The 26070-nt window shown below is 48.3% G+C and overlaps 3 protein-coding genes across 4 annotated transcripts in view; 1 reads left to right on the forward strand and 2 right to left on the reverse strand.

The window, feature by feature from the left end:
* Positions 1-1569: 1569 nt before the first annotated feature.
* LOC135384917 (uncharacterized) lies at positions 1570-2214 on the reverse strand. Its single transcript, XM_064614099.1, has one exon. The coding sequence runs from the start codon at positions 2212-2214 to the stop codon at positions 1570-1572; it is 645 nt and encodes a 214-aa protein (XP_064470169.1).
* Positions 2215-20741: 18527 nt separating this feature from the next.
* LOC135384918 (uncharacterized protein K02A2.6-like) lies at positions 20742-23081 on the reverse strand. The gene is made up of 2 exons (XM_064614100.1): positions 21211-23081; positions 20742-20796 (listed from the first exon to the last, which is right to left on the reverse strand). Exons 1-2 carry the CDS (start codon positions 23079-23081, stop codon positions 20742-20744), a joined length of 1926 nt encoding a protein of 641 aa, XP_064470170.1.
* A 2139-nt stretch (positions 23082-25220) lies between these two features.
* The window catches only part of LOC135385847 (probable serine carboxypeptidase CPVL), a 33979-nt gene continuing 33129 nt past the window's right edge, over positions 25221-26070 (forward strand). For both annotated transcript variants that reach the window (XM_064615414.1, XM_064615413.1), the window contains exon 1: positions 25221-25447. In XM_064615414.1, coding sequence (XP_064471484.1) covers positions 25380-25447 — 68 coding nt within the window. In that variant the 5' untranslated portion in view covers positions 25221-25379. The remainder of the gene's footprint in view (positions 25448-26070) is intronic.

Here is a 26070-nt window from a genome sequence, read left to right on the forward strand (position 1 = left end):
CCCCTGAACCGACACTCTTTAGAACTGTGGTTTCGTACATCGAAAGCAGCGTCGGTTCTTAGCGAGAGCCTTCTTTTTATCCTCCAATGGTACGTCAGCCTTGCATGTCTCCGTTGTGTGAGATTTTTCATTACAGAAGATGCAGCTTAGTAGACCCGCCGTTGTCCGGCTGTGCAAAGCAAGGGCCGACGGCGTACCAGCATGACCCTTGGTAGTGGTCGCCCGCTGTTTGCGCTGCTTGTCGTCCAGCTGGACACATAATCCACTTTTCTCTCTGCTTTCAACCTCTTTCAAGAATCCAAGAAGCTTGTTCAGCTCTTCCGAACAGGCTGAAGAGGCCGCGTTTTCATCTTCGGAGGCAGGGGACTGGTCGTTTGCTGCCGGAGATGATGTCTCGCCTTGGGCATGTCCACGGTAATAATCTAGTCGAAGGTCGGGTGGCAGTGCAGCCAGCACTATCTCAGTCATCATTGACGAATAAGTTACAGTTGGGACTCCCAATGAGCGAAGTCCACAGGTATTCGTTTGTACGTAGTCGTAGAGCCTCCGCAGAGCCGCCGTGTCCATTGAAGATCTGACACGTGGGAGCGTCCTCAGTTTCTCTAAGTATTGCCTCTCGAGCCTTCCTTTATCTCCGAAACGTTGCGTGAGCAGGGCAATCGCGTCGTCATAGGCCGCCTCAGTAGTTTGGAGCCCTGACAGGGCTGCAGCAGCCGGTCCCAGAAGCAATGAACGAAGGTAGTGAAACTTGTCACGTTTACTTAGCTTCCTGTTTTCGTGTATGTTTGCCTTGTATTGCTCCCAGAAGGGCTGCCATTCTGCAAGATCGCCACGAAACTTCATGAGCTGCAGGCGTTGACGCCAGAGCCAGACGGTGCCGTTAGGGACCCAATCGTTGTCGGTACCGCTGGTGGAGAGTCCGATGTCGTCGCTACTTGAAGCTGTTCGTAGGTCCGAGTTAACTTGGCAATATACTCTGTGATCTTTTCTTCATACTGTAGCACAGATGCATAATCCGTGTCGAAGTCTTCAGCGGGAGTGTGCTCCTCAACTTCACGATCTAGCGCATAGAGTTCCTTGCTGCATTGAATCAGCTTCTCCAGGAGAACGTGAATAGCCAGCGCTGTAGTGTTGTGGTCCTGAAGTGCCGCAGCAGCATCGTTTGTAAGCTTCGTGACTTGCGCTCTCCTTGCTCCACGCTTGCTCCTAAGCCTCTCCGGATCGTTCGTATTAGGCATGAATGAAGGGCTCGTTCGATGCTGTGGATTTCCTTGTTCACCGTATCCCGGGTTTCGGCACCACTATGTTAAATTACCTTGAGCGGGAACGGCGTTGTATCCACAAGAATGCCCCAAGTTAGCCCCGAAAAGATAGGCCAGAGAGACTCAGTCTAAAAAACTACTTGGAGCTTTACTCCTACGTGTCACACAACCCAACAAGAGAGTAAGAAAGAGAAAAAGAAAGTCATTCGATGTCACGTGGTTCATGATATCGCTTCAACGTCGTCGTCCAATGATAGTCCCTTTTAAACATATTTACACACGGGTTTAAGCCGGTCGATTGACACGACTACCGCGCGACCGTTGACGTCGATGGCAAAGGCTTTTGCACCCCGGCAGATGACCTTGTGGGGGCCGGAGTATGGGGGCTGGAGAGAGCGCCGGGTAGAGTCGGTGCGCAGGAATTCGTGGGCGGAGCTGGTGAGGTCCTGGGCGACGTATACGGGGAAGAGGAGCAAACAGCTGTCGTAGGTGTTGGGCACAGACGGGAGAGAGCACCCTTCATGCGTTGGGCGTAGTCTGAAGGGGCTAGGGGTGGTGGTTGCGAAGATGGCCGATGGTCGAAAATATCGGCAGGAAGCCAGATGGACGCGCCGTACACAAGCTCTGCTGACGAGCAGCCGAGGTCGTGCTTCACAGCAGCTCTGATTCCGAGGAGCACCAATGGCAAGTGCTCGTTCCAGCGGGAACCGTCCAAATGGGCCATAAGTGCCTGCTTGAGGTGCCGGTGGAATCTTTCTACCAGGCCGTTACATGCCGGATGGTAAGCGGTCGTGCGCAAACGCTTCGTGCCGAGAAGGGTGGTGAAGGCAGTGAAAAGTCGGCTTTCAAATTGCGGGCCCCGGTCGGTGACGATTTCTTCTGGCACGCCGAATCGGGCAATCCACGTCTGGAGGAAAGTCGCTGCGACAGTTTCAGCTGTGCTGTCCTGCATGGGTGCTGCTTTAGGCCATCTGGTGAATCTGCCGACGCATGTTAGAAGGTAGCGATGACGGTCAGAGAGGGCCAGGGGTCCAACTATGTCAATATGGACCTTCGAGAAACGGCTTGTTGGTGGGGCGAACTGGCCAAGCGGTGAGATGGTGTGGCGGTGGCACTTGCTGATCTGGCCAGAGGTGCAGGTGCGCACCCAGCGGTGGATGTCCTGCCGCACCCCTGGCCAGACTAGGCGGTCGGTAACCAACTTGATGGTGGTTCGAGATGGGCAAAGACTTCGCGGATGTGGTGGAAATGCTGCTCCTTTGTTTCGCTGACGATGAGGAGGTCATCTATGTACGCGAAAACGAAGGGGAGGCCTGGCAGTATCGAATCAATAAAACGCTGGAACGTCTGCGCAGCGTTCCTCAAGCCGAAAGGCATGCGCAGGAATTCAAAGAGCCCGAAAGGTATCACAATGGCTGTTTTCGGAACTTCCACTGGCGCTACGGAAATTTGGTGGTATGCCTTAGTTAGATCGATTTTGCTGAAATACTTCGCCCCGGCGAGGTTCATTGTGAAATCCTGTATATTGGGCAGCGGATAGCGGTCGGGTTTCGTAGCGATGTTCATGACGCGATAATCCCCGCACGGCCGCCAATCTCTGGTTTTCTTGGGGACCATATGTAGGGGAGAAGCCCAATCGCTGGAGGAGGGGCGGGCGATGCCGATAGCCAACATATGGTCGAATTCGCTCCGAGCGATATTCCACTTCTCAGGGGCGAGACGACGCGGCTTGAAGTGCACCGGAGGCCCCGACGTGTTGATATAATGGACGACGTCGTGGCGAACGGGCTTCGTCCAATCAGGTGGCTGGGACAGAGAAGGGAATTCGCTGAGCACGGCAGCGAAGGGAGACTGAAGGGACGAGAGGGAGATGGCGGGCAAGGAAATGCGGGGCGCTGACCCGATGCCTGCTATGCGCAGGCCTGTGCTCGAGTCAAGGAGGGCCTTACGACGCACATCGACGAGCAGACCAAAATGCTGCAGAAAATCTGCTCCGATAATAGCCTGGTCAACGGCTGCGATTTTGAAGATCCAGGGGAAGGAACGACGTAGGCCGAGGTTTAGTGTCAGTGACTGCTCGCCGTAAACGGGAATGCTGGTGTTGTTGACAGCGGTCAGGTGGTAAATCGGGAACTTGTTCGCCTTGCTGGCCGGGAGGATACTAATCTCTGCACCAGTATCCACAAGGAAGCGCCGACGAGATGCTAAGTCGGCGACGAAGAACAGGCGGCCCCGATGGACAGGAGGGGGGGGGGGGGGGGCGCTCGCAGCCTTTAGCGTTCCCCGGGAAGGTTCCCAGCCAGGAACACGGCGGTTGGCAATTGCGAGCTTGAGCACCGAAGGACCAGTGGTACTAACAGAATGGCGAAGGGTTGGCATGCGCTGGAGAAGGGGACCTACGAAATTGTCGAGATCGTGAACCGCGACGGAATTGCTGGCGTCGAGGGGAGGCAGGGCCACGGTTCGACTGCGTCGAGGCGATGAGGGCACGGAGCTCGTGAACGTCGTCTCGAAGAGCGGCAATTTCGCTTGTTGGCTCGGCAGGACGGAAGGGACGTGGAGAGGCAGTCACCGAAGTGCAGGGTGCAGACACGTGAGCGGGTATCTGAAGGGTGGCCTGCATGACTGCTAGTGAAGGCTGCGTCACTTCCAGAATCTTGTCCGCATGAAGCGCCAGCTCTGTGAGCGAAAGGTTGGGTGCAGTGGCCAGTATCATCTGCACGGTAGGTGGAAGGCGATGTAAAAATAGCTCCTTGAGGAGTGCTTTGTCAAAAGTGTAGGCACAGTCACCGAGCAGGCTCTGCATATGCCGTAGAAACTGGGATGGTCGCCTGTCTCCGAGATCTTCAGCGGAGAGAAGCTGTTGAAAACGCTTCCGGTCGGATGCCATGGTGCGCTGAATGATAGTAGCCTTAAGTGTGTCGTAGGGCGTAGGGCCCGACGGATCGCAGAGAATGTCGGTCACATCAGAAGCTACCTCGGGTGGAAGGACGGAAACGACGTGCTGATACTTCGTCGCTTGCGTGGTGATGCCAGCCAGTTGGAATTGGCATTCGACCTGTACGAACCAGATGGTAGGGTTCGCAGGCCAAAATGGCGGTAGTCTCACGGCGACGCGACTGACGTTGCTGGTGGGCGAGGAATCCTGCATGGCAAAACCGATCAGCGGAGGGCATCCACTTGGATCAGCAGGGTAGTTCGGGTCACCAGTTGTGGGTTGTCGCGACGAGTGATAATGAAGGGACAGCCACACAGGCTGACGGTTGGCATGAGAATGGTTTAATGGCGGTGGAGCGAAGCTTGAGTGCGAGTGGAGCGTGCGCACTTGGCATCCCTCATCTTTCTTGTAATGCCGTGCCACTACACAACAACGACGCATAACTTAATGATGATGAGTGGGGAAATTCGCCACATGGGGTGCGACCCACTACCCCAAGACACAATGGGCAGGATGAGATACCAAATACCGAGTAGAAAGGCTGAAAACGCCACAAAAGCAACAGATGTGGGCGTCACGCCTCCCCCTCCCCACTTACGAGATCAAGATCCCGGGAATATCCCTGCCAAGTAGTTACAGCTTATGCGGTGTGCTGCGGAACATTCGCGCAGGTATATCGTTCACACATGTGTCGGAGATTCATCATCATTGCTTATTTGTTGTTGCTGCGAGAGACGCAGGCGCGTTGACGGAAAATGGGGGGGGGGGGTATGTTTATTATAAAATAGAATGGGGGAAAGGTTAGCCTGCGCTACGGCGGCTTGCTATTCCCAGCAAAGAAAGAGAAAAAGGAAAGAAAAGCAAAGAAAACAAACAAAAAGGAAAGCAAACGAACAAAAAGGGAAACAACCACGAAATTGATCACAGTTCGCCGAGAAGGCCGCAGATCCGCAGGAACTGAACAAGTGCCTTTGTCACCTGACTATGTTGTGTGGGTCCTAGCAGCGCAGCTAACGAAAAGTCCGAAATCCTGAGGCGAGTGATGCGCGACCGTAGGAGAAGACGATGTTGGCGGTAACGGGTGCAGTGGAGCAGCAGGTGAGGGATGTCTCCTTCAGCATGACAGGTGGGGCAGTTGGGTGACGAAAGGTGGCCCATCTTAAAGAGGAGCAGTGGAGTCCGCGCCACATTCTTTCTTTCTCTCTTTCTTTCTTTCTTTACCCTCAGGTCAGATAATTACAGAGGGGAGTGGCAAAATAAAGGAACATACAACGAATTTACATACAAAGTAATTGGTCCAGCAGCTTGCGGAAGCTGTTAGGGTCCCGGACGATGACGGTGGAGGTGGGAAGACGGTTCCAGTCGTTCGCTGTTCTGGGAACAAACGAATTGGCGAAGTGATTTGTGCGACTAAATGGAACAAGTAGTTTCTCTGAGTGGTCGAGGTAGTTGGAAATATGATGGGGTGGCGAGAGCAGGAGATACCTGGGCAGAATGTTGTGGTAGTAACACTTGTGAAGCAATGTGAGGTGAGCTATTTTGCGACGAACAGAAAGAAGTGGAGAGGGAGGCTTGTTTCTTGAGTAGCGTTACGCCAGAGTGTTGGGAGTAGTCGGAAAATATGAAGCGGGTCCCAAATAGATGATGCGTATTCTAATTTTGGGCGGACTAATGTAACCTAAAGCTGCCCTTTTAAGTCGCAGGGTGCCTTTGAATAATTGCGTATGATGAAGCCAAGTGTTTGGCTGGCTTTGGAGAGCACAGAATTAATGTGGATGTCCAATCTAAGATCACTCGAAATGTGAACACCTAAATATTTGTAACTAAATACGCTATCCAGCTTAACGTTGCCATGGAGGTAGGAATTAACGAAGTGTTTAGTGTGACTGATTGCCACGTGCTTGCATTTGTTAACGTTCAAAGACATGAGCCAAGTTTTACACCAAGAAGATAAGCTGTCAAGATCATTTTGTAATGCAGATACGTTACTGGAGGAGTTAATAATACGGTATATTACGCAATCGCCGGCAAAGAGTCTTATATGGGATGATATAGAGGAAGGTAAATCGTTAATGTATATTAGGAATAGGAGAGGCCCGAGAACGGAACCCTGGGGAACCCCTGAAGTGACAAGCGTAGAAAGAGAAAATGAATTGTTGGCGTACACAAACTGAGTTCTGTTATGAAGGAAGTCCCTGATCAAAGCTACAATTTTAGGATCGATTTTCAGGGCTGACAACTTCAGAAGAAGAAAATGATGAGGAACAGTGTCAAAAGCTTTGCGAAAATCTATGAATATGGCATCAGTAAGTGACTTAGAATGCATGGAGGAGAATAGATCGCTCGTAAAGCATGCCAGCTGAGTTTCACATGATAGCCCTTACCGGAAACCATGCTGTAAGTTAGAGAAGAAGGAGTTAGCTTCGAGGAAACGGATAAGGTTGGAATAAATGATATGCTCAAGGAGTTTGCAAGGGATGGAAGTTAACGAAATCGGTCTGTAATTACCCGGATCTTGCTTGCTACCAGACTTGTAGAGAGGAACCACTTTCGCCGTCCTCCAGTCGTCCAGAATCCTACAGAACTCAATAGATTCCGAAAATATTTGGTACAATAAAATGCCAATGGTCTCCTTGGTACTCTTGAGAAACTTAGACGTGATGTTGTCGGGGCTACAGCTGGAAGATAGCCTTAGATTGTCAATGAGTGAAAATACACCAACAGGGTCAATGATAACAGGGTCCATAGGAAAAGCTGTAGTGAATGCGTCATTTATGGATGGTAATAGAGCCTGAGGATCTCTTACAGTGTACGACTTGGAGAACTCATTGTTAAGAATACACGCGCACAAATCAGGGGATATAGCAGTATCATTGATCGTGAGGTTTACAGTATGACTATTATGAGGCCGAACGGAATTCCAAAATAGCTTGGGGTTAGTACGAAGAAGTAATGGCAATGTTGTTTCGAAGTACCTAGTTTTTGTACACCGTACAGACTGTTTAAACTCATTCGCGCAGTGGTGATATCTAGCCCACAGGTCGGAATCGTTACTGCTACGTGTCCTGCGGAACAGCCGCTTTTTCTTATTTCTAAGCCTCTTGAGTTCATTGTTAAACCACGGGGACCGGCTACACGCTGGAACAGTAATCCGAGGTATATGAAGGTCAACAAGACGATTGATTTCACGCTTGAGAAGCAGCCAATTCTCGTTTAATGACCGCGATGAAAAACAAGAAAGGAAGTCTTCGGAAAAAGCAGAAAGGGCATGGTTGATGGCATCGAAATGCGCTTTCGAGTAACAAGTGATGGTCTTGGTAGTAACACGTTCACGAATGTAAGGTATGTCAATAGAGGAAACTACGATAGCGTGATCACTAATGTCAGCTAACAACTGTATAGAATGGACAGTATTCGGGTGAGCTGTGAACAAAAAGGTCCAAGATACTCGCACGAGTAGAGCCAAATCTAGTGGGCTGCAAAATTAATTGGGACAAGTTAAAAATAGATGCAACTCGAATAAACTCGTCACAAGTCTTATTGCGGGCAGATGAGACGGGTAGCGGATCCCAAACAATATCAGGGAAATTGAAGTCGCCGACGATGTATACTATTGATGAAGGGAATCTGATAGCTATTTCGTTGAGTGCATCATGAAACTATGAAACGAAAGATGGCGATGAATCAGGCGGGCGGTAACACACACCTACTACAAAATTATTATTCTTACAACGAAAGGAAGTCCACACCATTTCAAGATCAACAACTGAAAGGTTAATGACAACAGGTTTCAAACATGGCCTGACTGCCAAGAGTACACCACCACCTATACGTTGTGCCCTATCACATCGAAAGATCTCGTATACCAGTGATGAGTTGGCGAATATCTCGTCATTATTTATATGGGGTGTCAACCAAGTCTCTGTGAGGGCCACAATATCAGCGTCACAATCATCAATGTGGGACAGAAGGCAGTCACGTTTGTCATTGGAGCAGGTGCTGCGAGTATTTGTATAAGAGAGCGTCAGGGGCAGACCCAGTACATCAGGAATTTTTATTTAGATCATCAGTATGTCTGCTACTAAGAATATCGCTACTCAGAACCGTGGTCGCGGTTGCCGTGACAAGCTCCTTACGAGAGTTAGCTACAAAATCCCAGCAGTAGACCTTGTCACGCAGATACAGTTTGTCGTAGGCAAGTCGAGCTTTAATACCGGAACTCCTATCATCTGAGCAGCTATTCCACAACAGTCTCCGCGCTTCCTGAATTTTCTTTGAAAAATCTTCACTCACAGAAATGCTTGTACCCTTCAATTTGCTACAGTTACGCAGTATTTGGGACTTTTCTTTAAAATCATACACCCTAAAGATAACAGGCCTACAACTGGGCCGCTTACGCCCCAGACGATGGATACGTTCTACCGTATGAACTTCTACGCCGATTTTCTGGAAGACAGAAGTGTTCACCAGTTCAAGCAGCTTTTCATTAGTTTCGTCAGGCTCTTCTTGAAGACCGTGAATAATCAAATTGTTCCGCCTAGAACGGTTCTCGAGGTCGTCGACCCTTGACAGTAGTTGTGAAACTGAGTTCTGAAGGGATGTAACAGTACTCTTTAACTCAGTGAAATCGGATAATAGCGTTTCCATATTACATATTCTTGCCGATAGCTGTTCAACCTCCTCGCTATTCTCTTCAACAGCTTTCTGGAGAGAACGCTGATCACGCCGAATGTCGTTCAACGTTTTAGCAGTGTCTGATATTCAATATATATGTGAAAATATTCAGTCGAAGCCTGCGGAACAAAGACTGTTCCTCCCTGGGGTAGCGGCCTACCAGTGTGTGGGTAATCGTAGGGTCAATGGAGCGCAGAAAAGAGTTCGTCCTGACAGCGTCTTGGAAAAAGGCGGCGGTGGTGGTGGTGGTGGTGGTGGTGGTGGTGGTGGTGAAAGGGCTCGCCGTTGTCGAAAAAAGGCATGAGAGCTATTCATGCAGTATCGGCGCATGGCTAGCCAGCAGACAGACTGGGTAAGCAGGACAGAAGTGACAGACCCAGCTGCACGAGTACACCTGGCCGCAGAATAGGCGAGGGCATTCCCCGAGGTACCAACGTGGCCTGGAATCCACTGGAACCACACACTGTGACCTAGAGACGACAGTATGGAGTGCAGGCAAGGGATCTCCGTGTAGATGTCGTTGATCACTTTGGGCAAATACAATGCCACACTTCCAAGGCTGACTTACTATCCGAAAGAATAGTCCGCCTTCTTGGTGTCGACGAAGAGATGTACCGCAGAGCAGATAATATAGCAAAGGCTTCTGCTTCGGTTGATGACAGCGCAGGCAGCAGCTTGAAACCGCGCTCGCATGCCTCCTCAGGAATATAAAAAGCACATGATGATCCATCGGATGCCACCGAGCCGTCAGTGTAAATGTCCGTTCGATTCGAGTGCAGGGAGTGGAGATGTTGTTGTGACAGAAAATGTGTAACGTAAACGGCGTGTGGCCGATAATGGCAGGAAGCGGCGTGGGACAATGCGTGCCTCCATTACACTCGGTCAGACCTTGAGATATGCGCATTAAACAGAACAGCGACTTTAACAAGGAGTGAACGCGTTGCAGGCGAAACCCGTGTTTCTACACGAGGTCCACGGCAAGTGGGTTGTCGGGTGTTGCAAACTCTGCCAAGAAAAGAAAATATGATCATGCATAAATATCTTCCCTATACTCTTTACATCAAAACATGGTCCCTCATGGCTGTCATGTATGTTGATAGCGCGCCGGGTCAAACCGACACACATTACCTCGAAGTATACACTGTCTCCTGAATGACAGTTTGTTAATATATGTAAGCTCGTACTTGTCCACATGCTACGCAGAAGCTCTGTATTTCCCGCAGAATTGGAACAAACCCAGAAAAGGTGGTTACAAATGTACTGCACCCACGGGTTTAGGGTAACACGTGCACGGAAGTTGGCCGCAGCTTCAAGGTTTTTCTTCAATTCTCTATTGCAAGATCCTCTTGTGGGGTATACGGCCCATAAGCATTTCGAAGCATGGTAATTGCATATTGCAACCGGTTATTATAAGTAACTACAAGCTAGTTCTTGTTACCTTTTACGACATGTACCTTTTATGTCATTGTTGCAACAACAAGAACTACATGAATGATTATGGGATGAGGTGATTCACCGCAACAATTGCGGTACCATACCTCAGTGCATGTGGGTTAGTATATGAGTGGGATGACGATGAAAAAGATGAGGCATACACACTCGCACACACACATGACACACACAAATGAGATATCACACACACACAGGTGCGTCGGAACTGATGGGGATAGTAGTTCATCCGGTCGGCCACCGGAGATGAAATGCTGTGAAGAACACATCTCCTCATTCATTGCAACAGCTCTGAGGTCATAGGAGTTCAAGCAGGTTAGAAGACGTCAAGAACACATATAATGAGTGCAGGCATTGACGGTGCTGCACAGGGTTAGAACAAGGATCCAAGATATCTGCAAGGCTGAGCGGTTTGTTGTTGATACGGGTCAGTTGGGACTGGAGCATTGCTCTCTCCGAACTGTATAGAGGGCAGTCCATGAGGACGTGTTGAATGCTTGCCACTATGCCGCAGTTGGAACACGAGCTAGTTGAAGCATAACCTAGTCTGTGTCTGAACTGCGGGATGAAGGCCACATTGAGGCGAAGTCGATGCAGAAGGGAGGTGAGACAGCGGGGCAAACGGCCTGGGAGAGAAAACGACAAAGTTGGATCGACGGCGTGCAACAAGGACATGTGTGTAATGTCCCGGCGATATTGTTGGGACGCCATTGGTAGGATCATCGCCGACAAGAATGCCCTCCTGTCACCACGGGTCAACATATTCGGTATCATCGCCTGGCATTGTCTGGCAGCAGCAGCCACCCCGTCAGCCTCTTCATTTCCGCTTAGTTCACAGTGACATGGAATCTGTGTGATACGCGTGTGATACGGTTATCAGGAGTTCATGCACATGCCAGAAGATAAGCATGTACGGAAGAGGGGGCGTGGATCGCTTCCGGTAAGTGATGGAGTGACGTACGTCGCAAAGACGCTGAGCGTCCGTGACAATTGGAGCCAATGTACCTCGTGCACCCATGCTCTCTATGCACTGCAGGACTGCCTTCGAGTCCGTGTATACAACCCACATTCGCGGAGCTTCATGCAGAGCATACCGCAGGAACGACAAGATTCCGTAAAGCTCTGCGGACGTAGAGGAAGTGGAATGTGCCAGGGCGATACCCGTGAGACACCTGGACCGATGGAATAACGAAGGCGGCCGATGTACTTACAGGTGTAAACGACTCGTCGGTGTAGACGGCAGTGTGCTCAGCGTAGACGCTTAACATCATGTCCAATGACATCTGGCGAAGGACTGACCGTGGCACTTTATTTTTTTTTTAACGTTGAGTCCCGGAATGCCGGGGGAGATCACAGGGGGAGACAAAGACACTGTTGGCTTTACTACAAAGGAGGGAAGTTTAGGCTTTGCCTCCGCAATGATTTTGTAGATGTTGCTCTGCTTGCGCCAATAAAGTTTTGCTACCAATGGTTGACGGCGGTCATGAGCGATAAGGCGTAAATAGTGACGTACAGCCTCCCTCGTCCTGAGGACTTCAATTGGCATGTCATGAGCTTCGGCGATGACCATCCGTATTTCTGCAGCTCTTGGGATGTCAAGACAGATCCTCAGGCTGCGTGCAAGGAAGCACCGAAGCCGCTGAGCGAATTCAATGTAGTCCTGCAATGTCGTTAGATTAATTAAATTATTCACATCAGTAATATAGAGCATGTGTGCTTTAAAATTAAGAATATATTATGCCTGTTTAATTAGCTGGAAGAAATGTCAATTGAATGTCCCTCCCTCGTTCGCTTAGCGTCCCTATGGATATCTTTCGGACGTCTCAGAGGACGCCTTCTTTCTGTAACTTGAACATGTGTTCGTACATATATTGGACGAAACTCGTTATCTCCAGGTTATCCCAACATCCAGCTTCAGACGTACACCGGATATCTCTAGGACAGCGGTGTGTTGTTGGGTTGGATGTCTGTCGGACGTCAAAGAGGACTCCTTCTCTCTCTCACTTAGAGCTGTGCGCGTACATACATCGGATGAAACTCGTCATCCCCAGGATATACCAACATCCAACTTGTGACGTACATCGGATATCCACAGGATAGCCTTGTGTTGTTGGGGCACGTGCGCTCAGCTTCTACACTGTAAAAAAATACGGTCGTTCCCACTGGTGTCTGCCAGTTTATCTTGACGGTATAACGCAGTAATTTCAAATACGGCTGAATCAACGTAAAACAAAGGAAGATAGGGCGCCACCGTGCGGCGATTCCGTGAAGCGCGACCGCCGAGTTCAGGCTACTGCGAGTCGCCGTCGGCGCCATGTTGGCATTGCGACAAACTGGTGGGAGCAAAATCACAATAATTTGCAGTAAGGCTTATTGATATCTTTCAACGTAGTCAGTTTGCGAAAGAGATCGACAAACGAAGTAGTGTGGACATGAACGAGGCCCAATTGCTTCTAGTCGCAGTACAAAACCAACAAGGGCGATGGGCGCAACAGAAGACGCCGGAGAAGCCATGAAGGAGACGCCGGGAACAAGAAGGTAAAATTATTCTTTCTGACTACGGGCTTAATGAATATCCCGAAATTAGTGCACTACAGGCGGGAGATTATAATGGAAACTTTTTTGCCAGGTTGTTACTCCTTGTACCAGTGCCAGCGGTCGTTTGTAATTAGTTTCTTTTGTCCGTTTGTTGACTTCACATTGCTTACGTCTTCGTACTCGTACTTCCTTTGTGAGCACAATATTCATTAGTGATGTTGAGGTGCACCAGTTATTCTCAGCTCACTTTGGTGGATTGATAACATCGTGCATTACCGATGTTGTCGTGTCGGAACTGCTCAACTGCCTCCCGATCAGTTGCGAGTTACGTTCAGCATTACAATGAAGCACATCAGACGACGAGCATACCATGCTGCCGCGGCTCATGCTCGTACGAAACTGTGACACTTTAAGGTGGCACACATCTTAAGGTGTCACGGAAGTTCGGCAGCCACGACTTGATTTGCAATCGGATACTACGAACGTCTGTCATGTACGGTATACATGCTTCTCCTCTTCCTGTGTTTCTTTTCCAAACTGCTTCATGAGTGACGGGACAAATATAGGGCACATGGCCACTCTCATACTGCTGTCTCATATTAACCTCAGTGAAGTGGGGAAGGTTCCTGTGGCTACCACGGGGAAACGTCCCAAGTCATCATCACTCCATCATTTATTGTTGTTGTCGTCCTGTCCGAGAGATCATTACGCATACATGCTGCTTCTCTTCCAGTATTTTCCATCTGTTTCATGAGTGACGGGGCAAATAAAGGGTACACGGCCACTCTCATGCTGAGTTTTTGAAGGTACGTGCTTCTGTTTTCTTGTCAGAGGGGTCATGACGCATACAAGCTGCTTCTCTTCCAGTATTTTCCATCTGTTTCACGAGTGACGGGGCAAATAAAGGGCACACGGCCACTCTCATGCTGAGTTTTTGAAGGTACGTACTTCTGTTGTCGTGTCCGAGGGCTCATGACGCATACATGATGCTTTTCTTCCAGTTGTTTCTATCTGTTTCATGAGCGAGGGGGCAAAGATAGGGCACATGGCCACTCTTATGCAGTGTTAATTGAACGCAAGCGCATCTTGTCCTGTATCTCTGGTATTCTCACATCCGGGCTCCTACTCTTCCAGGGCTTCCAGAAAATGTGCATCATGTTCATTGCACTCAATAAATATTTAAAATAGTAGGTCCGTCTGCTTCATTACTTACATTGCACAAAGACACGTCGCCATGTCTCTGGTATTACACTTTGCTAATGCTGCTCGCTTGTAGCATGCATTAATATGACCACAACAGACTTCATATGTTCGAGATGACGTTTCATCACGATTCGTAGTACGTGACACGGAGCGTGCATTGCACAATTTTTACTACAGCTGGTAACCTGCAGTAAATGTTAATTATTAACGGTATCTTGCCGTAAAATATCACGGCGGATGACAGTTTAAAGAAACTGGCAAATACCGTCACAAAAAACGGGCAAAATGGAATACGGGCCACCGTAAAAAAACGGGCAAAAATTGGCAGCATTGCTACCAAGTATTTGCCTGTTTTTTTGCGGTGAAATTTTTTACAGTGATAAGGTGAGAAGTGTGCAATGAACATATGTGCCCACTTTGCACGATTCACCGCAAGTCCTGCATTTCTCGAACAGTTCTAATAGTGGAGCTTTGGATACGATGTACTTCTTCTTGTCTGGTGAAGCAGAGAGCACAACACCACAAATTAGAAGAGTATTTAGTATCTGCGAACGTGTATCAGCAGGCTATGTACCATTCAAAACTGTCGTACGTGGAATAACTCATCAGCTGGTTCCACAGCTAGTGAAGACATCGTCATATCATGCACCAGCAAGGAATGCAGAAGTTCAGATTTTAAACAAAACAAGCACTTGTCCCACCTGTGAGCATGAGGGTCTGTTGACAATAAGTGTTGACATCGTCACTAGAGGAATGCTGAGAGGTGTTGACGGCAAATCATCCGTTTGTGTACTTTTACTTGTGACTTCCACTTGCTTGTCGGTTATGATGCAAACCTGTGTTGCTGGTATAATGAAGAACACTGTCAGTATTTAGCACACAATTTATCTCATACTTACATTTTGACAACACTTTAGACTTACAGTAGGTGTGATCACACTCTGAGAGAGCAGCTTGTTGCAGTAACAGACTGTGAAACTGAGAGAACTATACGTTTCCATGTGGTTCTTCACTGAGCACGGTTCTCTCCTTGTAGACACGTATACGTCAGAATCCCTACCAGCCGATGTAGTGCAATCACCAGCGGTGGATATTGTTACAATCAGACCTGTGAAAATTACTTTTCCAAAGTAATTGAATTACGATTACAATTACATGTTCACAAAAGTAATTAAATTACAGTTACATACACACACATGCAGTTTCATAGATGCTGCTTCTCTTCCAGTATTTTCCATCTGTTTCACGAGTGACGGGGCAAATATTTGCCCCTCGAGTTACAATTACTCATTTTCTATTGTAATTCAATTACGATTACAATTACTGAAAAGTAATTGCATTACACTGAATTACATTCACAAAGTTGACTGCAACGGGCAAACGACGTGAAAACTGCGAGATTTGAAGTACACATTTATTGCACATGTTCTGAAAGATGAAGGTATTTGTGCTTGTGGTAGAAAAACAAGTTAGAGAAGTCTTACACAAGAACAAGTCTCTTGCCATGTTAAAGAAGCACCGAACATCACAGTCAAAACGCTTTCTTTCTTCACGTATGTGAACAAAGTGCAGATCATGAGTGCAACATGTAACGTCCATTGGCTTTCAAGAGTAAGGTATTCCCAAAGTTCTTGTCTGTAAGGCTGCCACGTCTCCTTGTCATAACAAGACCACCAACCGAAAACAGACGCTCCACTGCTGCACTGCTGGGCAGCCCAACATTGTACTTCATGAACACCTCGAGCACACAAGGGAGATCTTTCAAGCACTATAACGACTAAGTCGATATATATAAGTGGGGGTCGATACCCACAATTCATACTCCTTTTCCCATGGCGCAAGAGTTTTTCTCCTTCCACATTCAAATGTAAAAAATCTGTACCGCAAATTGTACCGATCTGAATCAAGTCTTTGGGTAATTACTGTGAAAAAAAAAAAAAATACAAAGAAACGGTATAGAACTGACCCAAACTTTAAACATTGGGCCTTCCCAGATAGCGTTCAAAGTAATTCCGAAAGTAATTCAAAATGCGTTACGCGTTAGTTGTAAAAGTAATTCAATTACAGTTACAATTACATAAAACCTAATGTAATTCCGGAAGTAATTATTTACTAAGAAAGTAATTAATTACAGTAATTCAATTACTTGTAATTAATTACTTTACAGGCCTGGTTACAATCATACACAGATGGCTAAAATCACTGCTATCAGCCAAATACGGCAAAGTTGAATTTCACTGGACAGTCAACAGTCTTTAGACCCCTACAGGGCCTCTTCAGCTCTACCGCGAAACCTACCAGAAACCACTCCTGCGACAGGTCAGGGCCATTGCTCCCCTGTTCAATAACATGAAGAAAGTCAATCATTCCGTTTGGTATATTACGTAGCGTATAGGTGGTGTTACTGGTGGTACTGGTGTTCGCGTCGTCAGACGTCGCAAGGAGAAACACCTATGTCCGGACTGCGGTCGATTTGAGACGTTTTCGACCGTCCGCTGCTACCACTTCGTACGACTCGTCAGAGAAATAGGTCGAGCGGATACGACCTGAGTCACGAACGCCTTGACCAAGCGTTTGGAACGACTTTCGTTTCCGCGGATTGTCCGATGGAACACAACGTCCCTTGTCTAAAGAGCACAGTTGGTGCATTCCCCGAACATTACAGTAGGTACCTGGCATCGCTGTCAGGTGAAGTTCTGTTCAGTTTCGACAGGAAAGGAACTTTTTGCATACACAAGCCTCGCCAAACGCAATTCATGCCTTGCGATATGGTTGGAAGGAGAGCAAACACAGGGCGCTGACAGTATTCTGGGATACTGCTTCTTCGATATTCTTAAGAATGGTCCCAGTAATTCTTGCGATCCTTAAAGTAGTGTTTACAAGTAATTAGAAAACCGGTCATAAGTTCATCGTGTAATACTTAGGTATCACGTGACAGGAGTATCCCGATCATGACTTTTTTAGCTGTTGCGGAGCGCCACCTATCGTCTGATTATTTTTTTCTAAATTGTGCTGTGTAATCACTAACGCGCTTTTGAAGGCTCTATGTACAACATCACACAGGCAAACACTAAAAGGTTGCACACAGAAACAGGTAATCATATTTCAGTTTACAGTTCCTTTAATGTCTTGCAGAGTTGAGCCTTCCACTCCCATGCAGACACCAACCACACCGCGTATTCCCCTTTGCATGTCCTCCCCATGCAGGCGAACACAGGGTGATTTGAGCTAACTAGGTTAGGTAAAAATATTATCCATTCTTTGTGTACCGAGTTTGTACAAAACCGAAACGCACTGAAACAGACTGTTTCCGAACAATATGGCAGACTCGTCGAACTCACGAAAAGTACAACGTTACATTTCGCGACTCTACCTTTAAGGAGAAATCGAATACACGATCATTCCAAAACAACAGCCGGGAACTTCAACTCAAAGCAGCGCACGAGGCCCTCGTGTGTCTTGGCCAACTGGACATTAATGTATCCAATGTTGCGGCCAAGAAGTTATTCCCGAACGGCTTCGGTTGCTCCAATCTATGTCCGTTCACCGGACCGCTACATCTTCCTTTTTTCGGCGTGTCTGGGCACGTGCACGAAGGAGCTTCAACGTCCAACCATAATCATTGGATAGAAAAAAAGGCGTCATAACTTTGATGGTCACTTTAAACAGGAAGGGGGGGGGTCACTTTAAACATGGTCACTTTAAACACGAGAGGAAGAAGAAGATAAATTTTAGTTTTGTAATGCGAAGCGTTCATTTTTGCTCGGGATAACAAGAACAACAAAACGATGTCCACTACAAGCGTGCACTTTCCAAAGGTTGAGCTTCGGGGCTGTCATGAAGTTCCTGCTCATGCAAAAGAAAACTGCGAGGGAAATCTGAGTGCATGATGCAAACATTAAGCGTGAAGAAGTGGTGTGGGGATGTTCAGCGTGGGGATGTTGACACCAAAGACGCCGGAAGATCAGGGAGGCCCCCAACGGTGTCAACACCCGAAATTATTGGTTGTTCATGACCTCATTTTGGTTGATCGGCGAATCTCGACTAAAACAATTTGAATACCTTTGTAAAGGGGTGTGTCTCATCCTACAGGTAGCAATACAAGACCTTAGGCATATCAGGGGCATGCGGAAGCTGCCAGCTAAGTGGGTGGCCGAAATGTTTGAATGCCAATGAGAAGCAACGCCGAATGGGTGCCTCCAAGTTGATTTTGCAGCATTTCGAGCGTTCTAGTGACACTTGAGTGAGCGACTTGCTACAGTCGATGACACATGGTTGCATCACTATGATCCTGAGACAAATCAACAGTCCATGAAATGGCTGCACTCGGTTTTTCCAAGGCCAAAGAAATTCGAGACTTAACGATCAGCAGGGAAGGTCATGGCCACCGGTTTTTGTTGTGCGTTAGACTCCGTAGAGGAACAAAAACCCAAGTCGAGCTGCCGCTATAAGATAGCTGTTTATTGTACGAGTACCAAGTGCGGACTGACTCTAGACAAAGCCCGCCAGGAAAGATAAACAAGGGTGGGAATATGAGACGCGAAAGCCTTGAACTCGCCATGCGAAGACGCGGTGTGAAGATGAGTCAACGGCTGGGCTCGAATGCCAGATACCTCACATTTCGCCTCCTTTGGAAGTCTCTGACTCAGGAAAAGTCTTTGGCGTAATGCAGAGTCCACTTCTGGTATGCATGTGAGACATATTCTCACAAGTGCTAATTCTTTCATGCATTTGTGCATCTGCGAGGTCTGTAGTTTCGGCTAACTGGTCATCACGTGAACTGTGTGACAGCGGGATGAGATGCGACCGATTGCGGCGAAGATCACCGCTCTCTGTTGCCACAAGATAGGAACGTGGTGTTGAGGCTGGACCTTTCACGCATCCTCTTCTTTGTACATCGATGACCCATACGTCTTGATTCTCATCAAGATCAGAGAGAGGTCGAACGCCATAGTGTCTATCGAACTGTTGTTTCTGTCTCTTTTTCAGTAGCTCTTCGCACTTCTTTACGGCCTCGTGGTCTACCTTCTTGGGTAGCAGCATTTCTTCCGCTGTGGGAAGTGTAGTTCGCAATCTTCTACCCATCAGCAGTTCGGCTGGGCTGTAGCCATTCTTAAGGGGTGTTGACCGATAGGAAAGAAGCGTTTCGTACGGATCCCCCGTTTTCTTCATAGATCCTTTGATAATCTTTACGGCTGCTTCTGCCATGCCGTTGCTTTGTGGATATCTCGGGCTCGAAGTGGTGTGTTTGAACTTGAATTCCTCTGCGAATTTTCGAAATTCTGATGATTCTGCACCGGCGAACTGTGGTCCGTTATCGGATATTACTTCGTTCGGTATGCCGTGTCGTGCAAAAATGGACTTGCAGTGGTTCACCACCGCTGCAGCCGATAGACTCGTTAATCGAGCAATTTCAGGGTAGCGCGAGTAGTAGTCGGTGACAATTAACCACCATTGTCCGTTTAGGCAAAACAAATCCATTGCTACCTTTTCCCACGGACGTTGTGGAAATGATGTAGGCATTAGCGGCATTTTCCTGTTGATGCGGTGTTGCGCGCACATGTTGCAGTCCTTCACCATTTGCTCGATGTCTGCATTTATCCCTGGCCACCACACTGAGTCTCTCGCACGAAGTTGACATTTGACAATTCCAAAGTGACCTTCGTGAAGCATCTGTAGAATGGTGTTGCGGATGGACTGTGGGATAACTATTCTTGAGCCGTACATCAGTATTTTACCGCTAATAGACAGCTGATGTCGATGATCCCAGAATTGCTTAAGGTCATGTGGTGTGTCCCTTTTGCTTGGCCAGTCGTGCTTAGTGAGACGGACCAGTTGCTGGCAAGTAGGATCAGCTGTTTGTTGCTCTTTAATCCAGTCAAGCGTTGGAGCTGTTGCTGGTACATTGGCTGTTACGCATTGTATGTAAGCTTGAACTTCTTCTTCGAGGTCTCCACATTCTGTTGTGGGAAGCGGAGCTCTTGACAGAGTATCAGCAGCGAGAAGCTCTTTCCCGGGAACGTGAACAATGTCGTAGGAGAAACGCATTATACGCATACGTAGCCTTTGCAGCCTTGGCGTAAGGTCATCCAGGGACTTGGTAGAGAAAAGGGCAACTAGCGGTTTGTGATCGGTTTCTAGAGTAAACCGGGTTCCAATGAGGTAGTCCCTAAACTTCTCATAAGCCCACACCAAGGCTAGAGCTTCCTTCTCGATCTGCGCGTATCGCCTTTCTGTTTCGGTCAGGGTGCGAGACGCGTAGGCGATCACTTTTAGCTTTCCATCGCTTTGCTGTTGCCTTAGAACTGCACCTAGTCCGTACGCGGAGGCGTCGGCGGATACGATGGTGTCCTTTGTTGGGTCAAAAATTCCCAGAACGGGACGCGTTGAAAGAATGTCCTTCCACTGTTGAAATGCGTGTTCTTGCGCCTTGTCCCAGACAAAGTCTTTTTTTGTACTTAACATTGATGTTAAGGGATGTAGAACATCAGCCAGACGAGGCACGAATCCTGCCAGGTACGTTGCCATGCCAAGTAAACGTCGGAGCTCGCGTTTGTTTGATGGCGGTGGCATCTCCTGTACTGACTTGAGGATGCTATTATCCGGTCGAATGCCATTGGCGTCTATTCTGTGTCCTAGGAAAGTGATGCTGGAAGTGATGCGCACAGGATCTGCGTTCACGAACTCGCAACTGTGCATGATCGGCTCCAGGGAGGACTCCAGTTGCGGACACTGTAATCATCCGGAGACAATTGCGCATATCCTGACAGAATGTCGTGCATACCATGCCATGCGGGAAACCCATCTTCCCCACGCCAGGCCTGGTATACTGACGGACGTCCTCTTCCCCGAAGGTTCTTGTGCGGAACCACTTTCAAAAACTCGCGGCCTCGTGCGCTTTCTTCAAGCAACGGGCCTAGCGGAGAGACCACTCTAGTGCACCTCTCACCTACAGTGTGCTTCCGTCCCATCAGTACCGGTCATCCTGCCTCTACATCACTTTGAAGACCTCAACTTCCCTTTCTCCCACTTTCGTTTCCTTTTTTTTGGCTATAGTCGTGACGATGCCCACTTGAGTGCGGCCAACAACGGCAAGCTACCTCGACCCCCCCCCCCCCCCCGATGCTGGAAGTTCCAAAAACGCACTTCTCGGAATTCAGGGTAAGTTGTGCGTCGTCTAATCGTTGTAGCACTTTCCTCAGTCGCTGGGAATGTTCCTCTTCTGTACCACCGTAGATCAGGACGTCATCCATGTGGCAGAGTACCCCTTCGAGGCCTTCTAAGATCCTCGCCATTCTCTTCTGGAAGTGTTCTGGCGCCGAACTGATGCCGAACGGGAGGCGATTGAAGCAAAATCTCCCGAACGGTGTGATGAATGTCGTGAGCAGTCGGCTATTCTCATTAAGAGGAATTTGCCAAAAGCCAGAGTTAGCATCCAGCCGCGAGAATATTTTTGCACCTGAGAGCTGTCCTAATGTCTGCTCTACTGAGGGTATGGGGTGCCATTCGCGGTGCACATGTCGATTGAGTTCTGATAGGTCAACACAGATACGGATGTTTCCTGACGGTTTCGGAACCACCACCATTGGAGCACACCATTCTGTTGCCTCATCTACTGGTGAGATAACCCCAAGCTTCCGCATTCGTTCTAATTCTTCCCGTGTCTTTTTGAAGAGAGGGAGTGGCACTCGGCGCGGAGAAACGACAGCATACGGTTTTGCATCTTGTTTGAGAGCAAGGGTATATTCCTCCTTGAAGTTACCGAGTCCTTTGAAGAGCTGAGGGAAGTCCTTACGCGGATTGCAGAGGTGGACTGTCTCGGTGCCCCCGACACGAGGGGTAGAAGCCACGTTGTTCACTTGTGGGAACAAGCAAAACTTTTCTATTGCTGGTTTTCCAAGCAACGACTTCGTAAGTCCCTTCACCACGTAGATCACTTGTTTTGCCGTTTTGCCATTTAGCTCAAGGTCACAATCAACCGTTCCTTCGATTTGGAGTGGTTTGCCGTCGGGACCGTGTAGCTGTCTTTTGGGGGTTGTAAGCGTGATGCCTGGCTTACGGTGCTGGCAGAACGTTTCATAAGATATAACAGTTTCATCTGCTCCCGTGTCTATTTTGAAAAAGTGTGGCCTACCGTTTAGGAGCACTGATATATCCCATCTTGTGCTGCTATCTCCTCCAGCGATGCCTACGAAGCCAACGTCCTGCTGTGCTTCAATTGCGTGCACTGTTGAGGAGGATCTGCACACGAGTGCGAAATGTCCTTTCTTTTTGCACTTGTTGCAGATGGCAGTTTTCGCAGGACACTGCTGTCTCGGATGTGGATCCCTGCCGCACCAACGGCATGTCTTGCTTCTGGAGTTCTCTGAGCTCTCTGAAGCTTTTTGGTGGTGTTTCTTCGTGGTTGATCTGTTACCCCCTGGGTGTTTAATAATGCGATCGATGTTGCCGTCTTTTTCGGGACTCGGTCGAAGGTGAGCCTGCTGCTTTCGAACCGCTTCATGCTGTCGGGCCGTTACCAGCGCTTTGTGGAGGTTGAGTTCCGGATCCAGCTGCAGCTTCTCAGACGGCTTGCGATCGAGGAGTCCTACTACTAGACGGTCTCGGATCAGATCCTCTTTTAACTCGCCATAGTCGCAAGTTTCCGATAAGACGTGGAGAGCAGTTACAAAATTTTCCACGGATTCGGCTTCCCTTTGGGTTCGAGTGTTGAAAAGGGCTCGCTCGTAAATCACGTTTCGTCTACGTACGAAATACTCTTCGAATTTTTCCAGTACCTTTGTGATGTTGGTTGATTCCTCGGCTTTGAGCTTGAACGTTTGAAGGATGTCTTCGGCTTGTTGTCCCATCACATAGACGAGCGTGTCCACCAAGTTGGTCTCCTTCTGTCCTTGCAATCCGGAAGCCGACAGAAATCGAAGAAATCTTCGCTTCCATGCCGGCCACTCGTTGGGTTTGAAGGAGAAAGAGTCTGGAGGTGCTATCTTGTACGATGTCGTCGTCACGGGCGTTGCCATACTTCACGTTTAAGGGCTTGGAGTTTGCACAGTTGTAGAAATCCACGCTATACGAAGAGTAGACCCATGGATCCCACTTCTGACACCATGTTGTGCGTTAGACTCCGTAGAGGAACAAAAACCCAAGTCGAGCTGCCGCTATAAGATAGCTGTTTATTGTACGAGTACCAAGTGCGGACTGACTCTAGACAAAGCCCGCCCGCCAGGAAAGATAAACAAGGGTGGGAATATGAGACGCGAAAGCCTTGAACTCGCCATGCGAAGACGCGGTGTGAAGATGAGTCAACGGCTGGGCTCGAATGCCAGATACCTCACAGTTTTTGGGACAAGGAAGGTGTTCTGATGACTAACTATCTCCAGAAGGGTGCAACAGTGAATGCAGCATACTGCTGTAGCTTGTTCTGCCGGTTAAAGGAGGCTTTGAAAGAGAAACGGCGCGGGAAACTACGGAAAGGCGTCCCCCTTCTGCAAGACAACGCACCGGCTCACAAAGCAGGCAAGACAATGCATGTTCTGAAGGACATGCGATTCGAATGTATTGAACATCCGCCGTACTCGCCGGATCTTCCTCATCAGACTATAGTTTATTTCCAGACATGAGAACAGTTTGAAAGGAAAGAGATTCTCGGAGGACAGACTTCGGATTTCTGTTTTCAAGGGTGAAGGCTTCAGGAACGTGTGCCAAGTGCGTTGAACTTCGAGGTAGATATGTCGAACTGTGATAAAGGTTTATGAGTCTAGGTCGCATAACTTTTCAGCGCCCCCTCGGATTTGCTGAAAACGATTCCTCTCTCGCGCGGTTGAAGTTCGCCTCCGGAACTTCTCCTCCGAACTCCTCCTCCCTCTCTTGTTCCTCGTCCCGCTTCTTGACTAACTAGAGGAGTGTTCCTGGTGCCTCCTAGCGTTGGGTTTGCACTCGGCTCACACAAATAATCTTTGACCAATCATTGACATTCCATTCGGTGCGCAGTGACGTCATGGATGACGTAATGCGGCACCACGGTAACTGGGTCAGGTTTCCTCCCACGACAATCCTGCTGCCGGCGTGTCGCCGTCAGCACTATAAATCTTCCTTACTTCGTCTAAATTCTCTCGTGAGAAAACCGTATGCTTGACGAACGCAAAACTTCGGTCGGGTGTCCAGGAACATATCTTCCGTCCAAAAAAATCGAGAAAAAATCGTTTCATAGTCCATTTAAGGTACATTTGTGTTCTTGAAAGTCTCTTCACGTCGACTAGAGAAAATTTGTTCCGCGTAGGAGCACAGAGGTTTCGTGGCGTTCCCATCATATTTACGCAAAAAAACAGAGCTAAAAAGAAAACCCGATAACTGTAATCTCAGTAAGTATATTTTGCTGCCTTGCATCTCGATCTGTTCTAAGCATACTCGCACAGGCACACATCTCACTGCACTCAAGCATCAGCGGCATGGCCCAGTGGCACAATCGTCTGTAGGTTGTATGCTGACAACATGTTTCAAAGTCATTAACAGGACTTTCACCGTCTATTTTGGATAAAATGGTCAGTGAAACGTGTTCGCTAGATTCCATATTCGGATAGATTAGAAGGAAAATGTATTCGAACATTGACCAGCGGCATGGCAAAGTGCATAAGAATACTGGATGCACTTGTTCCTGGTAGCGCATACTCTACAGAGTGGGGAACAATGGAATCCCGCGACGGGCTGTGCTGATTGGGGGCTTCCCTTTGTATTCGAGCATACTCCCCATACAGATGTCGGCACGGTTCCCCCGAAGTTGGCCCTCCACACCGATCCTGGCAACAGTTCCTTCCTGATGCTGAAACTGAACGAAATATACATGACTAAAACAACAACAACAAATTTATTTGGCAATGATGAACGGAGAGTGACAAGACATGACAAGAAAAATGTGCCTCCTGCTGGATACTACTTTCAAACAAGTCAAAATGTCGAGGCTATATTTCAAAAGAATCTCGTCGTTTCCGCTGGCGTGATCCGTGATGACAAAGAAATGATCAGTCAACATGTCAGGAAGCCAGGGGTCATGCCAGGGAAGCGAAATGTGACGAGGCATGTAATCCGCATCAACAACTGCCTTCCCAAGTAGCTCGAGTATATTGTTGAAGCACAGCTGTGTTTCTTCTTAACAGGGCTTATCATATTACACAGAATTGAGAGTACCAGGAATGGGCCAAGGAATTCGTATGAGTGACAAACCTTGACACCCAGACATGACAGTAGGGAGCCTCGGATGGCTGAGAGATGTTGCTTAGGTCGTCACTGGGGAGGTGCAGACCTACAGGTCAAACACGCCGATGGACAGGACCGCCATGTGGGTTCTTCTCTTCCTGGTACTTGCAGGACAGACACTTGGGCAAAAGGGGTAAGAGAATACCTATAGATACAATACGCAGCAATTATTTCGATAGCGTCTGCTCTCATATGCCGCTAAGATACGTCGGCGCAAATGATGGTTTACGTAGATAATTCCAAAGCACACCCCTTTTATTTGTTTCGCCAACACCGACATTAACAAAGCGCAATGGTATATTTCTTTGATGATGTGTTATACATAGGTCTCTTACATCTGTAAAATATGCTAAGCAAAGTTTGTCAAGACTTCTGGTTAGTACACCGTTTTCACGGCTCTACCGCTGCTAGCGGTGTTGTCGTCACGCCAGCAAACGGCATGCCTCCACGTTGATCGGCTATGCGTCCTGGCCCGACTTCATAAGGAAGTATGCTTGTATGGAAGTATAAAAGCAAAACCCGGGGGAGACACCCAGAGAGCTGAAACTTGTGATTCGGGGTAGTGGGTATAAGCTTGGATTATTCATACTAGCCCTGCTATAGACGACACAACACTTCCGTTGCACTTTCAACTAAAGAAACCGTGGACGTGCTCTACGTAGTAAACTAGACACAGTCTGCTCGTATGGCCAGGTGCGCTATAACTGACACAGCTGCCCCGTGCTATTAAATGCGATGGCATTTCTTTAACGCACT

Source organism: Ornithodoros turicata, chromosome 2 (genome assembly GCF_037126465.1).
Source record: "Ornithodoros turicata isolate Travis chromosome 2, ASM3712646v1, whole genome shotgun sequence".
NCBI lineage: Eukaryota > Metazoa > Arthropoda > Arachnida > Ixodida > Argasidae > Ornithodoros > Ornithodoros turicata.